At 58.3% G+C, this 19,851-nt stretch overlaps 2 protein-coding genes and 1 long non-coding RNA gene across 5 annotated transcripts in view; 1 reads left to right on the forward strand and 2 right to left on the reverse strand.

Annotated features, from left to right (window-relative positions):
- SH3BP1 (SH3 domain binding protein 1) lies at positions 1-12,126 on the reverse strand. Of its 3 annotated transcripts, XM_036891101.2 has the most exons (18): positions 11,810-12,125; positions 10,697-10,739; positions 10,364-10,468; positions 9,244-9,320; positions 8,858-8,969; positions 8,684-8,760; positions 8,048-8,192; positions 7,420-7,488; positions 7,197-7,287; positions 6,616-6,761; positions 5,795-5,906; positions 5,362-5,443; positions 5,196-5,276; positions 4,563-4,679; positions 3,762-3,859; positions 3,289-3,427; positions 2,186-2,280; positions 1-810 (listed from the first exon to the last, which is right to left on the reverse strand). In XM_036891101.2, the coding sequence occupies exons 1-18, from the start codon at positions 11,863-11,865 to the stop codon at positions 401-403; spliced, it is 2,055 nt and encodes a 684-aa protein (XP_036746996.2). In that variant the 5' UTR covers positions 11,866-12,125; the 3' UTR covers positions 1-400. The 3 variants fall into 3 exon arrangements, with proteins under 3 accessions (XP_036746996.2, XP_036746998.2, XP_036747001.2); XM_036891103.2 differs by lacking the exon at positions 10,364-10,468 and having other exon boundaries at positions 11,810-12,126; XM_036891106.2 differs by lacking the exons at positions 10,364-10,468; positions 10,697-10,739; positions 11,810-12,125 and adding an exon at positions 9,830-10,351 and having other exon boundaries at positions 2-810.
- LOC118915365 (uncharacterized) overlaps positions 12,115-19,851 on the forward strand; it is a 9,308-nt gene continuing 1,571 nt past the window's right edge. Inside the window, exons 1-2 of the long non-coding RNA XR_005026048.2 lie at positions 12,115-12,246; positions 17,125-17,319. This is a non-coding gene — a long non-coding RNA (uncharacterized LOC118915365). The remainder of the gene's footprint in view (positions 12,247-17,124; positions 17,320-19,851) is intronic.
- The window catches only part of GGA1 (golgi associated, gamma adaptin ear containing, ARF binding protein 1), an 18,797-nt gene continuing 16,736 nt past the window's right edge, over positions 17,791-19,851 (reverse strand). Inside the window, exons 15-17 of the mRNA XM_036891107.2 lie at positions 19,266-19,435; positions 18,895-19,005; positions 17,791-18,803 (exon numbers count right to left, since the gene is read on the reverse strand). Coding sequence (XP_036747002.2) covers positions 18,693-18,803; positions 18,895-19,005; positions 19,266-19,435 — 392 coding nt within the window. The 3' untranslated portion in view covers positions 17,791-18,692. The remainder of the gene's footprint in view (positions 18,804-18,894; positions 19,006-19,265; positions 19,436-19,851) is intronic.

The following is a 19,851-nucleotide window of genomic DNA, read 5'->3' on the forward strand; positions in this document are numbered from 1 at the left end:
TCTATATTTCAAGGATGAAAATAAAACTCATTTGGGCAGCTGCTCCAGTTTTGTCCAAAATAATTTATTTACCAGCCTTACAAAAAAAATATGTTGGCAAGAGAAAAATAAAAGTCCTATAGGAGCAGGCAAGCCTCTCTCCTTCCTTCTGGCGGCTGCTTTGGGACACTACAGAAAGTGGGGAGCTAGGTGATGGTCCCCCAGCCCAGGATAGATCCACGAGGAAAAGGTCTGGAAGTGGAGGACCGTCCGGAGTCCCCCTTACCATGGGGGCCAACCCAGCGGGCGCCGAGGCACTTACAGACAAAGGCTGGAGGCCCCCACCCCTTGGGACAGAGAGGGTGTGTCCTGGGAGGATGAGGTAGGAGGGGAGGGACACTGAGGGCTGTCTGACGGGAGCTCAGTTGGTCTCTGGGTCAAGGCTCCTGGACTGCGGCTGAGGGGGGATCGCTGGGGGACTGGAGGCCCTTCCTACAGCCTCAGGTACCCCTCCCTCCTCGGTGGCCCCCAGGTCCACCTGTGCAGGCATGCTCAGAGGGACCGGGCTGGGCGAGGCCGGACTCGGGGACGCCAGGTGGGGGGAGGCTGGCGAATGTCGGCTCGGGCGCCGCACAGGCTGTGGGGGGTTGGGGGGTAATGGGGGTGGCACTGTGGGGGCCCGGAGGCTGCTGCCTACTAGACGGCGGGGCAGAGCCTGGGGGGTCGCAGGGCTGCCAGAACCAGGGGGCAGGGATGGGGCTGGAGGGGAGGAGCGGGTGCTGGAGGCCTGGGGGCGTGGCATGTTGGGCCGGGCAGGAGCCGGGCGCTTGGCTGTGGAGGAAGGAAAGGGGTGGTTAGATGTCCAACCACCTGTGGCAAATCCACCAAGCTCAATGCCACCTCAGGGCCTGTTTATCTGCTATTCCTTCTGCCAGGAACAGTTTCCATGCCTGGCTTCTCATCATCCAGGGCCCTGTCCACGTCCCCTACCGCTTCCTGTCATACCCTTTGCCCACCCCATGCCGGTTACTGTTGCATTTTCTTCACAAAACTTGGTGCTCTCATCAGTTTTTACTTTGTTTGACTCCCCAGCTAGAATGTAAACTAAGCGAGGCCATCTTATGTGTGGTTGGCTAGCACAGTGCTGGGCATGAAGCAGGCGTTGAATACATATTTGTTGACTACAGAAAATGCTGCCTGTTCCCGACCCTTGGGTCTTGCTTCCTTCCTCTCACAAGCCCCCGCAGAACTACCCCAGCCCAGCCTTCAGAGATCCCAGTGCACTCCCAACCTCCTGAGGCAGCCAAGGGACTGGGGGGCCAGGAGGCCTGGACTCTGGTCCTAGCTCTGCCTCCACCCACCGGGGGATGTGGGCACATCACTTGTCCCTCGGGCCTCAGTTTTCTCGTGGGTAGGATGGGATGGAAGTCTTGGCATCCCTTGACACGAGGACCAGTTCAGGTGATGCTGTGATAGTCCTTTGAGCATTTCAGGTGTGCTCTAGTGAGCAAGTATCCCCTTGCTCCCACCCAGGAAAGGTGGCGAGATGACCCCTCCTATAGGAAGGTCCCTAGGGGACCTGTCAGCTCCTGCTGGTCCAGGGGCTCCTGCAGCTGCTCCAGCTACCCTGGCTCTACAAAGCACGCCCAGATGTTAAAACTCCAGTGCGTCCCGGGCTGGGTGGGGCCAACCAGGGGCAATGACTCCCCATCTGAACCCTTGGTCTTCTCACCTGCCTGGCTTTAGGGCAAGTCAGCAGGTGAGTGCACCCAAGGGCCTAGAGGAGGCATCTCCACCACCACCTCCACCTCCTCTCTCCTGCCCTTTGAAGACTCCACACTCCCTCTTCTCTCTGTGACCTCTGGGCTTCTTGAGGGACTGGACTCTTCTGGCCCCCCCACTTACAATGGCTGACCTTTAGTGAGCATTTACTGCATGCTGGGTATGAGCCAGCCAGCACCATTTAATTCTCCAAACAGCTCTACAAGGTAGGAGCGGTTATTGTTCCGTTACACAGAGAAGGAGCAGATAGGTCAAAGTCACAGAGCTGGAATCTGAACCCAGAGTGTCAGGCAGCAAACCTGGGCTCTTAGCCACCTGGATTCCTGGCCTCCCCAGCTGTCTGAAAAAATGGGTTGGTCTGGATTGCCCACCCCGATTCCCTTCCCACCCTCTGTCCACCTTCTCCCTCCCGTGGCCAACTTACTCCTCCGAGCCATATCCTCCACTGGGGTGGCTGCCTCTGGGGAACTCCTACTGACCTTGGGGGAGGCTGGTCTGCGGGGTGCCTCAGCCTCTGTTCTGCAAGGGAAGGAGAGGATAAGGGTCAACGTTGGCCATCTCGCAGAAGTCTCCTGGAATCCTGGGGAGACTCCTGGACAACAGGTTCCATTTGGGCCCTCCCAGCACTTGTTGCCCACCCCCTGTGGTTGTGCCTGGGGTCTGTCCCCAGGCTGGGCACCCCCTGGAAAGATGCTTCTGGCATTGGCCAGGGTTTGAGTACACTGAAGCCCTGGCTGCTGTGTGACACTGTGACAATGACCACAGTCCCCATGGGACCAAGATGAGGAGTAGGAAGCAGGACCTCCGCTCTGCCTCAGCTCTCGGCCCCTGTGTGATCCCAATGAGATATTCCAGGCACTAGAAGCCAGAGTGGACAAGCAGCAGAGGGAGAGGCCAGGCTCACTCCAGGCTCCTCCTCAAGGAGGCCTTTCCCGACCCCAGAGCCAAAGCAGCTCCCTGCCCTACCCCCAGCCTGCCCTATTCTCCTTTATAGCATGCACCACTGCCTGACATCATATTACCCGTTTAGCAGTGTGATTGTTGACTCTCTCTCCCCAGCCCCTGGCAGCTCTAAGGGCAGCATTTGTCAGCCTTGCTCACCTGAGGAAACTCATGGTTTGGGCCCCAGCCATCTGATAACTGAACAATACCTGCTTGGTATGGAGGTAACGCCGTTACCACGCAGCCCTTCCAGATTTAAAGGATCAAAGAGAAGACTGGAAGGTATTTACAAATTCCAAAATGATTAGCTCCCTACATCCTAAATCCCCAGGGCCTAAAACAGCACCTGGCACATAGTAGGTGCTCAGTAAATAGCCATACGATGAACGAGAGAACACATCAGAGACTGAGAGGAATACAGCCTCCGAGTCTCCACCCCACCCACTCCAATCTGGGAAGCCTGGTATTTGGGATGACAATACAGTAAGTACATTTCCTAAAATGCTGTTGGAAGCCCTGAGAGGTGGTGCCTCGGGGTGGGCACTTGGGCCCGGACAGGCTCCAGTCACGGCCATTAGTCCTCACCTTTCCTTGGTAGCCACTAAAGCTGGGGTAGCAGCTGGAGCCGGAGCCATCGTTGGAAGCTCTTCAGAGGCTGGCCTGTTGCTGACCTTGTCCTGGGGGACAGGGGCCAAGAACAGGCCTGACATGCTGAAGTTGATGTCTGCAGATAGAGGGGAGTAGGTCTTAACTTTCAGAGCCTCCACCAGCCACCCCCCAACCCCTGGGGTCTCCAGACCACCTCTACTCTGCCCTGACACCATCTGGATTGTGTTTCGTCTTCCCACTCCCACGTCAGCCTCACACCAATCCCACAAAGCAGGCAGGACCATCCCCATTCTACAGATGAGAAACTGAGGCTCAGAGGGGAGAGGCAATTTCCTCCAGGCCTCACGGTGGGTTTGTGGGGCTGCCAGGGCCTGAAGCTGAGTCAGGAGGGCATGGAGCTGGGCAGAGGAGGGCATGGAGGGGCACATTCCCAAGTGCAGGAGCTTCACCTCCAGGGAAGAGGGCGTCTGCGTTCTGTATCAGGGCCTCGACCACACCCACCACCTGGATGGAGGACACTGAGGCGGCATCCAGCTGGGCCTGGTCCCTGGGACAGAAGCGAGCAGCTGTGAGTCATCCATTTCACAGTCTTCGGGACCCCGGCTGTGTGGCTCAGTCACGTCAAGTCCCTGTTCTCCAGAAGCTCACCGACCACCAGTAGGTGGCAGATGTATCACTCGCACGCCCAGCTGTCCCCTCCTTGGCACACAAGAGGCAGCACCAGGCAGCGAGGGCGCCTTCCTCTCTGCTCTTGGAGCTGGGTGGCCTCCACCATGTACTTGCACTTGGCAAATGAAATCTTTCAGCCATCTGGGACCAGGTGACTAATGCCAATCCCTCGGCTAGCACTGCCCTTTACACTTTATAAAATATTTCACCACTCATTATCTCATTTAATTCCCAAAGCAAAAATCCTCAAACCTTGTATAATTTCTCTCCAATTTACAGAGGAGGAAAATGGAGGTCCAGAGAGTGATTTCCTAAGGCCCACCTCTGGCAGGTGGAGGGATGGGGCTAGGATCGGATCTCTGGGCTCCTAGCCCCTCAAGTACCCCATTACTGTCATTATAAGAGTACCTATTACCAACGCCCTGTGGGGTCCCTAACCTCTCTGGATGCTCCTCCCTGCAGCCTTGAGGATAGGAGCTGCTCCACTCCCTCTGAGGATGGGGAAACTGAGGCCCAAGGAAAAATAAGCAGTGGATGGTTGAGGTGGGGCTGCCACCTTCCCCCAACCTATAGCCCCTCACCCTTCTTTCTCAGGGGGCCATAGCAGGTTGGGTCCCAGGACGATGGCGATGTTGCTGGGTGTCATCTTGTTCACCTCCTGCTCATCGGCCAGCTGTGCCAGGAACTTCATCAGGTATCTGGGAGGCAGGAGTCGGGGTACGGCCAAGAGCAGGGCATCTTGGGCCATGAACACCCACTGATGCCCCCGAGGCCTGAAAGTTTCACAGCCTGGGATTTCCACGGTGTGGCAAAGATACCCCATGGGATGGTTTAAAATGTTTTAAAAGTTACATTAGCTGACTTACTGAGCACCACCTATGCATCAGGCACTGAGCTAAGCAGAGATCTCAGCTTCCCTGCAGAGTAGGGACTGTCATGCTTTGTGCTTTTCAGATGAGGGCTCTGAGGCACAGGGAGGTCAAGTCCCCTGCCCAGGGCCACACAGGCAGAAGTGGGATTTGAAGCCAAGTGGTGTGGCTTCAAAGGTTCAAAGTATGTCTAGTTCAATGTTTCATATAGAAAAATATGAGGAATAAACCGAAGCTGTGTTTTCAGAAATATTGCTTAGGACAAGGAGGCAGGACGCAAACCCAGGCCCGAGTCCCAGCTGGACTCTGGTTTTGGGGAGGCCAGGGAGGGGCCTCGGGGCTCACCTGAGGTTGTTGAGGTTCTCCTGCGGCAGGCGGCTGCACACCTCTTGGAGGGCATTCAGCCGGGCCCCCAGCTCCTTCAGGCTGAGGAGGGGGAGAGACCTGGTGAGCCATCCCAGGGCATACGTCTATAGCCTCTTCATCCGCAGCAACCCCCACCCCGCCTCACCTGGCTGCCCTCATCCAATCATCATAGAGGTCAAAGGTCATCAGGGGCTCCGGCAGCTCCCGCAGATAGGACTTGAGGGCACCTGAAGTGGCGGTGGGGGCTCAGACGCAGCCCCCACCTCCACCAGTAGCCAGCACTCTCCATCTGTTAGCAGCCTCTGGCCCTTGTTTACACTAATGTGTCTAGGTATGACCATTTCTCTGGGCCACAGGCCTTGCTGAGAACATGAGGAAGGCGAGTGATCTTGTCCCCAGAAGAACGTATATACAGCCCAGAGGGTTAATAACGGACCCCACTTTAAGGCCCCCCCATGTCTCCTCAGGTGTCTCTACAGCAGACTATCAGGCCTTAGGCTGAACTATCATTTCAGGCAGTTTTGGGGAAGGGATTTGGGGGTAAGGGCCCCCCACCCAGAGCTCCCCGGAGCAGGCACCTGCCACGGCATGGGGGTCAGAGCAGAAGTCCTGCAGGCTGTAGGGGTCCGAGGCCATTGTCTGCTTGAGGCGCTTCAGCACTGAGGCCCCAGCGGCCAGACGGAAGAGGCCCTGGAACATAGGAGAGAGCAGGTTGGGGTCACAGGGGTGTGGGCGGGGCAGGAAACCCTGGCCAGGAGGCCCTAACTCACTCAGCCTCAGTGTCCCCACTGGTCTGGTGGGCAGAGTGGACACCACAATGTCCATGGATCCTTCCAATTCTCAAGGCCTAAGATTCTGAGCAAAGTGGGAAGTCTGGGAGGAGCTGGGAAAAGTTGAGGGGAGAGAGGCATCTGGTTAGGAGTGGAAGGGAAAGAGGAGGCCCAGCAGGACTGAGCAGCCTAAGTCTGCTTTGCTTCCTAAGGCTCTATCCTCAGGAATGGAGCCCATGTACTAGCAACAGCTAAGGTGCAATAGACAGATGAGGACGGCGTGCAGCAGAGACTGCACGTGGAGTCCCTGGTTCCACTGCCACCTGCTCCTGAGATGCTGGGCGTGTTTACCTCTTGGCCTTTGTCTTTCCCTTGCAAAGGAGCCAATGAGGTTCCCTCCAAGGGTTACTAGGATAATTAAATGGAACAGGGAATGTAAAGGGCTTACGGCAGTGCCTGGTCCACAGGAGCATCACTAAGTGGGAGGTGCTGTCAATCCAGCAACAGGAGGCTGAGCCTTCTCCCAGGGCCCTGTGCTCTAATGGTGGGATTAGAGGCGCCAGCAGGGGAGGTTTGGAACAGACTGAGGGACCCGATGCTCCTTCCCGACCTGCCCCAGTGGGCCCCACCTCTTCCTTCATGCCCTCAGAGAGCAGCATCATGACACAGGCCTCGATGGGCAGGGCGATGTCTCGGCCCAGTTCTTGCAGGTGTGTTCCCAGTGACACCCCATACACCCTGGGGAAGGGGGCGGCCATCGTCGAGGGGGAGGGGTCTGCAGGGACAAGACAGATCAGTGGCCCAGGGTCCTCCCACTCCTGGGCAGCCAGGGGCACCCTCAGATGTTCTCAATGGGCCTACTGCTTTGGCCAACAGTGCCACCTCCCACCTGACTATCCATGCCACACATCCTGAAATCATCCAACATATCTCTTGAATCCGGCCCCCTCTACTGCCTCTACCCGAGTCCAGGCCACCGTCCCCACCTCTTTACCCCCTAACAGGTCTTCTGGCTCCAGACCTGCCCCTTCATGCCATCCTCCATGCAGCAACCAGAAGAGCAACCTATTACAAATGTAATCGAGTCCTCCCCTGCTCAGAACTCATCCTTGGTTCCCTATTGCCTTTCAGGATGGAGTGTAAGCTTCTTAACATGCCCCGAGCAGGGTGGAGGTCGGAGTGTGGGGTCAGGCCCTGCCTGTGTTCCCACCTGCTTGGCCGTGGTTCTCCTTCAGCTCAGCCAGGGCTGTGTCGAGGGAGCTCAGAGACTTGCGGTGGTACTCAGCCTGAATCTCCATAAGCTGTGAGGACAAGTGAGAGAAGCTGGGCCTCCCCCAGGGCTGTGAGAACAGGTCTGTCCTCCCCACCATCTTGCAGGGTGTCCCACTGGTCCCTGGTTTGGTGTCCACCTCTGAGCCTGGTCTTGGACTCACGTGGATGAAGTAGTTGGCATATGTGTCCTCCTTGGTGGCAAAGTGGTACAGGTCGGCCAAGTACCCGTCCTTGGGGACAGAGAGAGGAGGGCTTACTCCAGTGAGGCAGGGACCCAGAGCAGGAGCAGAGGCTTGAATAGCACATCAGTCTACACAGTTGGTGACTTGCCCAAGCTGTACATGGAGGGTCTCGGCAAGCTCTCCTCTCTCTGCCAAGGTTTGCACTTGGGGATGGCCCACAGGAACTCCTTCAAATTCTCGAGTGGCTCTTGCAGCTTCTAGTCCTCATCTCTGTGTCCCCATGCCCTTAGCACCGTGCCTTGTGTTACTCACTGTCCATGCATTCACCCTTAATTCACTCGCTCACTCAGCAAACACACCAAGGCCTGGGTGAACAGACCGTGTCTCTGCCTCCCAGGTATTATGTGTATGGTGTAGACAGAAGAGGCTACAAGGTAGTGGCTGAGTACACAGACCTTGGGTTCAAATCCTAGCTCTGCTACTTCCCAGCCATGTGGTCTCTGATAAGTCATAGCACACCTGAGCCTCAGTTTCCTCATCTGTGAAATGGGGATAGTACCAACCCCTGCCACCCCTGCACATCCAGGGAACCCCAAGTGCCCCTCACCTTGCACTGCTCCACCTTCCTCTTCAGCTCCTCCTCCTCCTCCTTCAGCATCTCCACCTTGTTGGCGGTGGTGGTGTGGCTGTAACTGCCTGGGCCACTGCCCAGGCCCTGACCGCTGCCTGAGTTCTTAGCTGCCTGACTGAGCCTGGGGACAATCCCAAGGTGGGGAGGTCACTGTCCCCACTGCATGTCCAGAGCCAAGTGTCCCCTCCACAGGTCTGACCACACAGGGCTGTGGGATTTATGGATGTAAATCTCAGAGTTCCCCTGGTCGTGGGCCTCTGCCTGAGTTGGGCCATGAGTGCTCGGGTGCGCCCCCTGCTGGTGGAATTGGTGATCACAGCCACCCAGCTGTAGAGTGGAGGGTTGGGGTGGGGGCCCTCCCACCAATCTAGGGATCTTGGGAGGATTGTTTATGGCTGTCCTAGGCTTTGGGGTAACCTCCAGCTGGTACACGCATGTGTACACACACATGTACAGAGGCATGCTCACATGTATCCTTACCACGTGTGCCCTAAGAGCCAAATGTGTGCACAAGTACCCACACTGTACCCAGTGGGCCCTGTGGTATCTTCCTAGCATGAGAAGGGCCTCAAAGTTCTGTGACCACCTCCACAAGCTGACTATGCATGGCACCTGTTTTTGAGGTTGTTCCAGTCGGACACCAGCTTCTGCAGGGTTTTCTTGTGCTTGAGGATGGCTGGCAGCTCCTCCTTGGGGCAGGCACAGGGAGGGAGGGATCAGTGGGCTGGGGAGGTGGGAACTAGAAGCTGGGGAAGCCGGGGGCAGTGGGCTGGGAAGGAGGGTCACCTCACTCAGCTTGCTGAGTGGCTGCAGGACATCCCTCTCCAGGGTCATCTCAAACTCAGCCAGGATGCGGGCCAGCTGGTTCTGAATGGCACAGCTCATCTCCAAGGCCTTCCTGCGGATAAAGCACCTGGTGGCCAGGCACCCATGGCCCTTCCCCCAATCTGGGAACACCTGATGGGCCTCTCCCTCCTCACTGCCTCCTGCCTCTGCTGTCTCTCTTTCATCTTTGCTGAGCCCAACACTATTCCAGGCCTGGCTGCCCTCACTGACCTGGACACTGTCCCCAGCCTGGCCATCCTTCCTCGGAGGATGCCCTCTTTGACCTGGCCCTTTCCTGCCCAAATCCCTCCTCAGCAGGTGAGGGCTGAGGCGCTGTCGATGCTCACCCTATGCTGGAATCGGGGTCCAACTCCTTGAAGCTCTCAGCCATTGTGCTGGACAGAGCCATGAGGGGAAGCTTCTTCTGCAGGAAGTAGGGGGGACCAGCTGTGAGTGCGATGACGGCCTGTGCTCACCTCCTGGGCCCCGTTTCACCCTGCCTGAGCACCAGGTAAGTCCCTTGGGGGCACCGAGGCATTGGGCGTGGACATGGGAGGAGGGAACCCAGGAGGGCCACAAAAACAGGTGCAAGTGGAAATAGGATGATGACCAGCATGGTGGGGGTGACATTTCCCCGTGACCATGTACCTCCATTCCACCCCATCTGGAGTTCCATTTACCCCTCCCAGAAGCCATATGATTGGACAGAAGGACCAAGTACTATTACAGACTGAAAAATTAGCAACAGAGAGCCTGGAGCTTGTCCAAGGTCACACAGTTGGAAGAATGGAGGAGCTAGGAAACTTCCGCTGGGAATGGGAGTCTTTCCCTTGCCCCAGGGTGTATGTAGTTGACCTAGTCCCTGCTGAGCTCAAAATGAACACCAACTTTGGTCAGAGGGACGAGGGTTCAAATCTCAGCTTTGTCACTTACTAGTTGTGTGACCTTGAGTGAGTCACTTTACCTCTCCGTCTCCATTTACTCCACTGTACATTGTTAATAAAGGCTTCCTCCTCGTAGAGTTGTTGTCAGCAGTAAGTGAGGCAACGCTTGGACATATCTTAGCAACAGACTAGCAATAATCAGTCCATAAATGTTGACTGTTGATTAATACCAGTGAGTTGTTACTCAAAATTCAGCTCAAATGCCACTTCCTTCAGGAAGTCCTCACAGATTGTCCTAGTTGAGAGGGCCTGCTCTGCTCTGGGTGCTGACTGGACAGAGAAGTTCAGGTGTGTCAGAGGCCTGGCCTTGGCTTTGGGGACTGGTGCAGAGTGGGGAGTCAAGAAGAAGGTGAGTAAGAGATAGAGCCTTGTACTCCTGGTGCCTGAGGGGCCTTAGGACAGAGCCCTTTCTGCCCTGTTGGTGCCAGGGGCTCAGTCTGGCAGGGAGACTCTAGCCTTGACCTTGCTCCGCCACTGGACAGAGGTATCCTGTCCGGTTCCTCCTCCCTGGGGCCACACTCACCACCCGCTTGTCCATGTCTGCCCCACTCTGACCCTGCAGACAGGCCTGCAGCCGTTTGTGGATATTGTGGGCTGCTCGCTTGGCTGGCTCCAGCCGCTGCTCCACCTGGAGGGGCGCGGGGTTACAGATCATGGGGGGTTGTCCCCCTACCCCCCACCAACCTGTTCTTTCCCAGAGCAGGACCCACCTCTCCCTTCCCTCCTCCTGGGGACCCTGTGGACAATGGCTTGGGGAATGACTCAACCTGGGTCCCCAGCTGGCGTCCCCACCCGGCCCTCTGCCGACAGCCTGAACAGGCCTGCCTTGCCACTGGCCGCCAGCCCAGGCATGTACCTGCTGCAGGTCCTCACCCAGGAACTCGGCAGTCTCTGGGGTGCTGTGGAGGGAGAGCGCTTCTGCTGAGCCAGCCCCGGCTAGGAAACCCCCTACCTCCCCCACCCCCAAACAGGGCACCTGGACCCCAGTTGCCCCCAGGGCCGCTCCCTGCAGTGATCCACCCCTCCATCATGGAGGCGGAGATAGAACACATTCTTCCTCGTTCACCCAGGGCTGTGTCCTCAGAGAGCGCAGACGGAACTGCATTGGGAGGGCGCCTGAGGGAGACCCTCCCCCAGGGTCCAGCCTCTGTTCTGCTGACCCTGGGGAGAGGAGGCCTGCGTTGGCCCCAAGAACGGGAAGTGTGCGAGCTCAGACTCCTGGGCTGTCAGTCATGCAGGACCCTGGACTACGGCGGTAGTAGGCAGGCCCTGGGTCCCTGCCCAGCAATGTATGGGGGCACTGAGGCCCCGAGCAAGATGGCCTGGCTGCCCAAGCTCACACAGGCCTCTGTGCCAGTGGGAGACCAGAACTAGGTCCCTGGACACCCAGTCTCCTCCCCTGGGCCCAGAATAGGAAACTCCCAACGCAGGGGGAAGAAAGAAGACAGGCCTGGGAGCTCCCTAAACTTCCGGCCTCCACTCCACCAGCTCGAGGGGCGGGGGTGGGAACGGGGAGACCTGGGGATGTTTTTTAACCACCTGAAGCTAGGAAAAGCAGAAGCAAGATAGAGAAGCTGGAGGCCGCAGGGCGTGGGGGTGGGGAGGCACACGGCCGGACAGGCGGGCCCCTCCTCCCCCTCCCCAGGGTCCGGGGCCCCGACGGCCCCTACCCCCGCTGCAGGCAGCCGCAAGTGGGTAATTGTCCCCATTGCACAGAGGGGACAGATGAGGCCAGCGAGCTCATGGAGCAGGGAAGAGTCAGCATCCTTGATCGGCCCTGTGCGCCGCTCCTGTCAGGGACGGGGGTTCCCCTCCCCGCGAAGACCCTCCGGCTCCGGCTGGGAGGTGGGGCGGCCTTCAGAGGGGGAAGGCAGGACTCCGGCTGTGCCCAGCCTCCTCCACCCCTCTGCGTCCCCTAGGGTCCGGCGGGAGGGAGCGTCCGGCCGGGAGGGAGAGGACCGACACTCACCGTCCCAGGCTGCCGGTCTGGGCCAGCTGCCGCATGCGATGCAGCTGCCTCATCATCTTGGGGGCGGGCTGGGGGCTGCGGGGTCACGGTGGGGGTCGAGGGCCCGGCAGCCCCCGGCCCAGCCTGCTTCTGCCCGCAGCGCGGCTCTCGCCCCGGATGGGTGGGCGGCGCTCTCCGCTTCCTGGGCCGGCCGCGCTCTCGCTCGCTGCTCGCTCTCTCCTCCTCCGCTCGCGGCTCCGCCCCCGGGCTCCCGGTCACTCGTCTCTCCAAGTTTGTTTTCTCGCTCTCCCGCACCTTCCGGGCCCCCCACAAAGCCCCCTAAGGCCCCCGGCCGGTCCCAGAGTGTGTCGGGCGGCCGGACGCCCGGCCGTCCACAGGTTGCGCCCCCAGCTCCTCCTCCCGGCTCCGCCCCGCCCAGCCCGGGTGGCGGGAAGCAGGTAAGCCTCCTTGCCACCGCGCCACCCCGGCCTCCCGGTTCCTGCAAGCCCTGGCTATAAATAACCTTTGCACCCCTCTTAAAGGAGAACGAGAATTCCACGCTTAGGAGGTAGAGACCGAGACAGGCCCCCCTGACTCGAGCCGGCCCGTGGGCCTGCCGAAGCATGCTGCCCTGGACCCCCTCTCCGAAGGGCCTCCTGGCCACCATGAACCAAAGGTCATTGCTGCTCCCCTGCTGGACGACTGGCTGGGCACTTTGGCTTCCTGGGGCCACCCTGCTGCTGCGTGCCTTTGGACAAGTCCCTGGAACTCTGGACTTGCTGTCTCTAATGGCCTGATGGGTCAGCTGTCTTGGCCTTGCCCGTTGCAGAGTGGACAAGATACCTCTACCTGCTCCCCAACACCCATAATCCTGTTCCTGTGGTCCTATAAGGGGGTGCCCCACTTAGCAGTTCCCTGACACCCTGCTCTCTCCCAGCCTCAGCACCAACATTCCTCCATTTGTAAGCCTCTTCTGGCAAACTTCCTCAGTCCCTGTTCTTCCTTCTTGGAAGGCAGTGACAGGGGTGCTGTTCTGATCCCCCAAGCTCAGGAGTAGTTATCCCTTTGACCTCTACCCCAGATGGAGTTGGGCATACAGCAGGTACTCCATAGCTGCTAGTTAATACAAGATGAGAGGCTTCGGGAAATAGTAGGCTCTCCTTACTCTGCCCCTGTGCTTCTTGGGCATTGGGAGCCCCAGGGAGTGGGGCTTGGGGAGGAGGAGCATGGGGTAGAGGCCTACCACACCCACTGCACTTTGAGGATTACCCGAGCACCTACTGTGTGTGGGTGGGCAGATTGGGCACTTCTAGAGGACCTTGGCCTCAGACATCTGTGTTCCGTGCCCGGCATGGGACTTGGTGCAGAGTGGGCACTCAGGGGACACAGGCTGCCCCTTCACTCCCCAAAGGGGTAGCTGGAAAGGCCCCCACAGGGTGGGGAAGGGTCTGGGAAGGGGACCCTCCCAGCCGCTGCTGCTTGAGCCAGAGCCTCCCAGCTGGCATCCCACCTGAGTGTAGAATCCTGGTCAAAAATTAGCATTCTCCTGGATATAAGGCTCAAGCTTTGATGAGATTCCAAGCAAGGTTCCTTCACCCACCTCCCTTCTCCCAACTGGAAGGCCCGTGCAGGGAATTCTGGAAAGGGGGCAAAGTTGCAGGAGCTTAATAAACACAGCTGACTCCAATGAGGAATGCCTCATTGGAGGGAGACACCAGAGTCCCCCTGACTTTTTAAAATGTGGGGCTAGGGTTTGCGCACCTTGGTTCTCATCCTTGCCTCTCCACCTCTCTCACTGGCCAGATCCCAGAACTTCCTTGTGACTTGGTTTTTCCCGTCTCTGCAAAAGGCACAACCTACTGTGTGCAGAGTCAGGAAACTGAAGACTCCCAAGCCAGCAACTTGATACCAGGTGCCACCGTCCTGCCATCTGGGAAATCTCTGCATGGTATCCCCACCCTGTTCCAGCCCTGCCTCCAGCCCTGACCATGCTGGGCCTGGGCTTGTCCACTTCCCCAGCCGTTCTGGAGGTCCCTGAGGCAAGGCCTAGCTTCTGCCTCTGTCCTTCCTAGGCTTGCCCAGACCTGAGTGCCAGGTTCAGCCCTGGGAGGGGTCAGTGCATGTGGGCTGGGGCAGGAGCTGCTGTTGGAACAACCTGAGTCATATAATCAGGCCCCTGGAGCTCTGGACCTCGCACCAGGGCTTCAGGCTCCCCTTGAGTCTGACCAGAGAGCTCTTCTCTGTCCAGCTGGGGTGGGGCTGCTGTGCCTTTTACCTGAGTGAGGAGTATATTTTAGTGTATATTTTGGTGTGAACACGCTTAGATGTGGTACTCTGAAAGTTTGGAAGCCCCAACGGTTGGATCAAAGGCTGTTCCTTCAAAGGATGTTGTAATCAAGAGACTTTTGGACTCAGAAGTTCTGATCAGTCAATGCTGAGATCATAGTTTTAGAACTGCAGATGCAGAAGGGGACCTCAGAGGTCACCAGCCAACCCCTTCTCCAATCACAAGAACTTTTCAGAGTGCCTTGGGAGGGCTTGTTCTCTTGGCTGGGTCTCTGCCCAGGGGGGCCTGGGTCTTGTTTGGCTCATGCTGAATCATCAGGGCCTAGCAATGTGCCACAGTTGCAGGAGCTTAATAAACACAGCTGACTTGAATGGCAAGTGAAGACACTCCATCAATGGACACTATTTCCAGCTCAAAAGACAGCAAGAACAGAGCTTAAGGGTGCTGAGGGAGCCAGCTTGCCAGGCTTTCTCTCACTAGGTGGGTGACCTTGGGCAAGGTAGTTAATCTCTCAGAGTCTCAGTATCCTCAGTAAAACAGGAATAATGGTAATACCATCTACCTGACAGGTCATGGTAAGGATTAGAGTTAATACGTAAAATGTTTAGAACAGTGCTTAGCCTTGTCTTTTTATTATTTAGCCTGCGAAATTGGGGATAGGAGGACTCTTTACCCCCAGTCCTGCCTCAGTTGCTCCCTAAACGTGTCCTGCTGCCTTCTTGGGACAATGGCACTTCCTGTCATGTACGTCAGCACACCCTCCAATGAAGTTGGTATCAGTCCCATCTTATGGGTGAGCAGACTAAGGCTCCTGGCCCAAGGTCCCTAGCTGGCTAAGTGGTTAAGGTCAAGTTAGAATGCAAGTATGACAGGTGTCCAAAGCCCCCATGTGCTCTCCTGCCGTGTCATATGGCGCTGTCTGGACTACAGAAATGCTGGTCCCTCCTTCCCTCCCCTACTTTACCCACATGGCTGCTTTGAGGAGCCCAGAGGCTCAAAGTAGATTGTCTGTGAAAACCTCTAACAGTCTGGGAAGTGTCTGCTGGTGAAGCTTGAACAGGATGTGGGCAGGGAGGCCAGTGGCTGGGTGCTGAAGTGGTGGTGGAAGGGGTCAGCTGTGGGGCCACAGGACTGAGCAAGAACATCCCATTTGGGACACTTTGACAAATTGCTTGTTTGTGGCCATATCAGTGCTGCCCTCCAAGCTGAGGCCTGCCCAGAGTATCTAGGCCTGCGGTGTGACTTCTGGGACTCTGAAAACTTCCTTGTCTCCTCCTCGGGCCAAAAGACTTGCTGCAAATCCCCAGGCTGGGACTGGGCCTGGGGCTGAGGCATGAGGACCTCACCATGACCCCAATAGCCCTGGAGAGCGTGTATCCATAACCCCGGCCCCAAGGCCAGCAGCTGATAGAGGGCTGGGAGGGCTCTGGAAGCGGGGTAATGTGCCTTCATGGTGACACCTCAAGAGTTGCCGGTCAGATTTGGGCCCTAATGTGTGCCCTGAGGCACTTTACGAGCCCTCAGACTCAGTTTCCCGTTGCCACAGGGCAGTAGGAGGATCAAGACAGAGTCTAGCACCGTGCTAGGCCTAGGGCCGGCTTCTCTGTTCTCTGCCTGGCTATGCCTGTGCCCTGGCCGGGAGGCCTACAGAGACTGGGGGCAGAGGAGTGAAGAGAACAGCAGAGGTGGGCTCCCCAGGCGAGCAGAGGCCTCTCTGTTTCCCCTGGCTGCCATGAACTGATGAGCAGTGCGCTGTGCTTGCTAAAAAGAAAAAAGGGAGCTGCTGCCTCTAGCTACATGAATACAAGTGCAAGTGTGGCTTCAAGCTCTGGGAATTCCCACTGCTCCTAGGGTAGGGGTGGGGGTCAGAGACAGGGAACACTCTTTCTCTGTGTACCCCATTCAGCCCAAGGACTCTGGAGGTACTAGGTCTCCTGTGCGATGTTCCGGACCTCTGTCTCAATTGACAGGAGTAATACTCCTCCAGGTAGTGGAGGCCAAGGGTCCCCTGCTTTGATCAGACACCCAGCCCCTCAGACACCTCTGTGGCACCTCATGTTCACCCCACTCCCAGCTGCTGGCATGTCCTGCTGAGCTTCTGGCTCCCAAGTTCCATGCCCTTGTCTGCCTGGCACAGGGGCTGCCTGGCACAGGGGCTGCTCAAGAAGCACTTGTGGGAAAGACAGTTAGATGGACTAGGAACAAAGGAAGGTGGGCAGTCCAAAGACAGAAGGGCTCTCCTTGTTCCTGTACATCTACATCACTCCAAGCCAACAGCCTGGGGACCCTTTTGCCCAAGGTCTCTTCAGAAGGCCTCAGAGGGGCCTTACAGCTCACTGGGTCCCTCTCACCTTTTCAAGCAAGGAACCCAAAGGCCAGAGAAGGAAGTACCTTGCTCAAAGCCACACAACAAGCGAGGGACCCCATGGGAATAGGCCCAGACTTAGTTCCAAATCTCATGCATCCCCCTTACAACCTGCAGCCCTTCAAGGGCCAGCATGAGACTGTGCTCCAGGTGGTGCTGCTGGGACCCCAGGGACCTTATGGGAAATAGGGTTTTATTTAGAACCTTTCAACTAGAGACTGTCTCGGACACATCACAGTGTTCAGGCAGAGACCTGCCTGGCAGGGCAGGAGCAGGAGCCAGGCCCTGTGGCTGAGAGGGCAGCGTGTCTGGAAGCCCCGCTGCAGGAGGGCTGCCACCAGGGGTGGGTAGCACCGTAGGCACCCGCTAGGAGGCTCCAGTTGGGGAGGAGCCGGCAGTGCTGCCTCAGAGAGGCCCTGCAGCTACTCCCTTCCACGCAGCAGGCAGCATGGCTGAGGGGCCTCACGCTGCGCTTCCAGTGTCGCCCCTCACTTGCTGACTGGAAAGGTGTAGGCTGGGAAGTCAGGTGTGCTGGGCTCTGGGAAAACCAGCGGGCTGGGCCGGGCTCCAGCACCTCTCAATGATATCTATGGAAAGAGGATGTGTGGCCAAGTTCAGAGTGGGAAACTCTAGGTTAGGCAAAGTGAAAATGGTTTCTCAAATGCACTTCCTGTCATTTACTAGGGAGGAGAAATGGCGGGCAGCCTTCCCCAGACTCATCTGAACAGGAACCTGCTCCTGCAGAGCAGCCTGCAGGACTGGCCCACACCACGGGCAAGGCCCTGGACTAACACCCCGTCCTGGGCGCTGCACCGGTTGGCTCTCTGCTGTGTGGCTTCTAAGCCACTCCCCAGCCCAGCCTGGACCACAGCCTCCCAGGTAAGGCACTGCTGCTATAGCTGGGAGGGCAGGGTCCCTGTGCCGCTCCAGAAACAAGTGGCAGCTGACACCCTGCTTCCAGGGAGCAGCCTCTGAGGAAGGAGGCTGAGGCATGGACCTTGGGAGGGGCTGCCTTGTAGCTGTTTGAGGGCTGAGCACAGCAGGAGGAAGTTGTGAGCAGCCCAGGGCCTTCCCCTCAGCAAAGGCAATAGCTGGGGTTCCTGGCAGGCCCGAGTGGTCACTCACTTCCAGCTGGACGGCTCTGGGCCCAACACAGCCCTGAACCCTCTCTGGTGACTCATCACCGGCCACAGGCCCCTAAGCTGGGCCTCCACCAGTGCAGGGCCCAGGGGTGGTGGGAGAGGGACTTAGGGCCTGACCCCTAAAGATGGGTAGAAAGGTCTGCAGGACCTCCAGCTCCTCGGCGCCTCCCGTCCCCCTCCACCTCTGAAGGGCCACACGAGCAGCTGGTCCAGGAAAAAGGATGTTTTATTTCCATAAATACTCCTGCTCTCATTCACACACTGACCCCACTTCTACCCATGGACAACAGGTGGACAGACAGGTGAGACACCCACAGGAGGCCCCAGCAAAGGCCAATGAAGGAAGGAGAAACACTGAGAGTCCAGTGCACGTCCTCCCTTGGCCAGAGGCCCCGGAGCCCCCAGTTGGGGTCCCCAGCCTCTGGTATGATCCTCAGCCAGCAGCCACATGGCCCCCAGGGCCCCTCAGGAGGCCTGACAGTGAAGGGGCCAGGAGGGTGGAGTGAGACCCCCAGGAGGAGTAGAGGCAGGCAGGGCTCCCTCAACTGGGCCTCGTGAGATGGTGACCACAGGGCCACTCAGAAATAAAAATGAAGAGTCAAACCACACACCAGAGAGTGCAAACAGTTGGGGGTGCAGATGTCACCCCCACTCCGTCACCCAGTTCCTATGGCAGAGGCCTGAGCTGGTCCCCAGCTCCAGCATGGCCCCCAAGTTATGGCTGGGCCTTCCCATAAGGCATAAGAGACAGGTGGGGATGACCCCACCCCAGGCTGGGGTCAGGGCTGGGCCTGAGATCTTGGCCCTTGCCTGATAACCATGCTTCTTTCCCATGACCCCAAGTCCTTTCAGGGCCTTGCAACCCGTCCCGGCTCCAGGCTCCCACCTTGGTGAGGGTCCCAGCAGTGCAGACCCAGGCCCAGCCTCTTTGGGTTTGGCGCAGCAGGGGTGCGGGCAAGGAAAGAGGGGCCGCAGGGGTGAGGGGAGAAGCACCAGGCCCAGGGGACATGGGCATGGGCACAACGGGTATCCTGGGCCACCACAGCCTCCCTCCCAGGCCAGACAGTGGCCAGTCCCATAGCCTCCTCCTCTCCCCAGCCCCTCTCTGTTCTAGAGGCTCCCCCAGGTCTCAGGTGGGGGGAACTGGTCCACATCCCCCATCTCGTTGTAGGTCTGGTCGCCCATGGTGAAGAGGAGCTTGTAGCGGAGGCGAACCTTCTCCTGGGGCACAGATGTGAAGGGAGAAGGGTCAGATGGTGAGAAGAGGCTGCCCCCACCCCAGAGCGGCACCTGTCACAGCCAGGACCCTCACCTTCTGGGGGTTGGCAAGGAGCAGGACCTGGGTGATAGCTGTGGGGTGGACGATGGGGCTGAAGGCTGGCAGCTCGGTGCCCGAGGGTGGCTGCAGCTTCACTTTCATGACCTGCGGGCAGGACACCAGGCGCACAGCTAACTCCAGCAGCTTGTCCCCTTCCCCTAGGGGGCCAGGCCCAGCCTCCCTGCCAGCTCTGCCTCGGGGGGTCCTGGGGCTCTGTCCTCTGGTTGCCTTCTACCTGCCCCCAACCCAACTCCCCAGGAAGACAGGCGGAGGCCCTGCGCCCTGCCCCCTGCCCCCAGATAGCTGGCTCCCCATTCAACGCTAAGTCACCCTGCCTTGAGAGAAGGGAGGCATGCCCATGTCACCTTGGGGACAGCTGACTGGAAAACGATGTTGCGAATGGGTTGGGGGGCAGTGCTCAGCATGGAAACCACCACCACCAGCACATCGTAGCGCCCGGGCAGCGGGTCCCGGGCAAAGTGGAAGAGGACCCGGAAGCCATGCTGGTCATACACCGTCACCGGCAAGATGCTGCCTGGTGGGGAGAAGGGGAGAGGGCGATGGGTGGTGCCAGACCCAGGCACATCCAACCAGCTCCCCAGCCCTGGCTCCCTTCTGGGGCTCAACGCTCTGCTGGAACAAGCAAACGAACCCACAGACTTAGGTCCTTGCCTTGAACCTGGGCAGTAGTGCAGTCAGGGGTACAGACTGGTACCCAGGTGGGGCAGGACTACTGCGATGGTTGAAGCAAGGCTGTCACCCAGGACTTGGTTACAGCTGGGGCCGCCCCCAGCGCCATGTGGCTACTTCCTGGCTTGCTGGAGTGAAGGCTCTGGGTGAGGTGGGGTCACTCCACTTCTTGGAGTTCAGGGTCCTCCCTACTGGTAGGACAGGGACACCACTACTCATGTCCCGGGACAGCAAAGATGTTGTGCCCTTGGTCACAGTGAG

The sequence above is a fragment of the Manis pentadactyla genome, chromosome 10 (genome assembly GCF_030020395.1).
Source record: "Manis pentadactyla isolate mManPen7 chromosome 10, mManPen7.hap1, whole genome shotgun sequence".
In the NCBI taxonomy this organism is placed as follows: Eukaryota; Metazoa; Chordata; class Mammalia; order Pholidota; family Manidae; genus Manis; species Manis pentadactyla.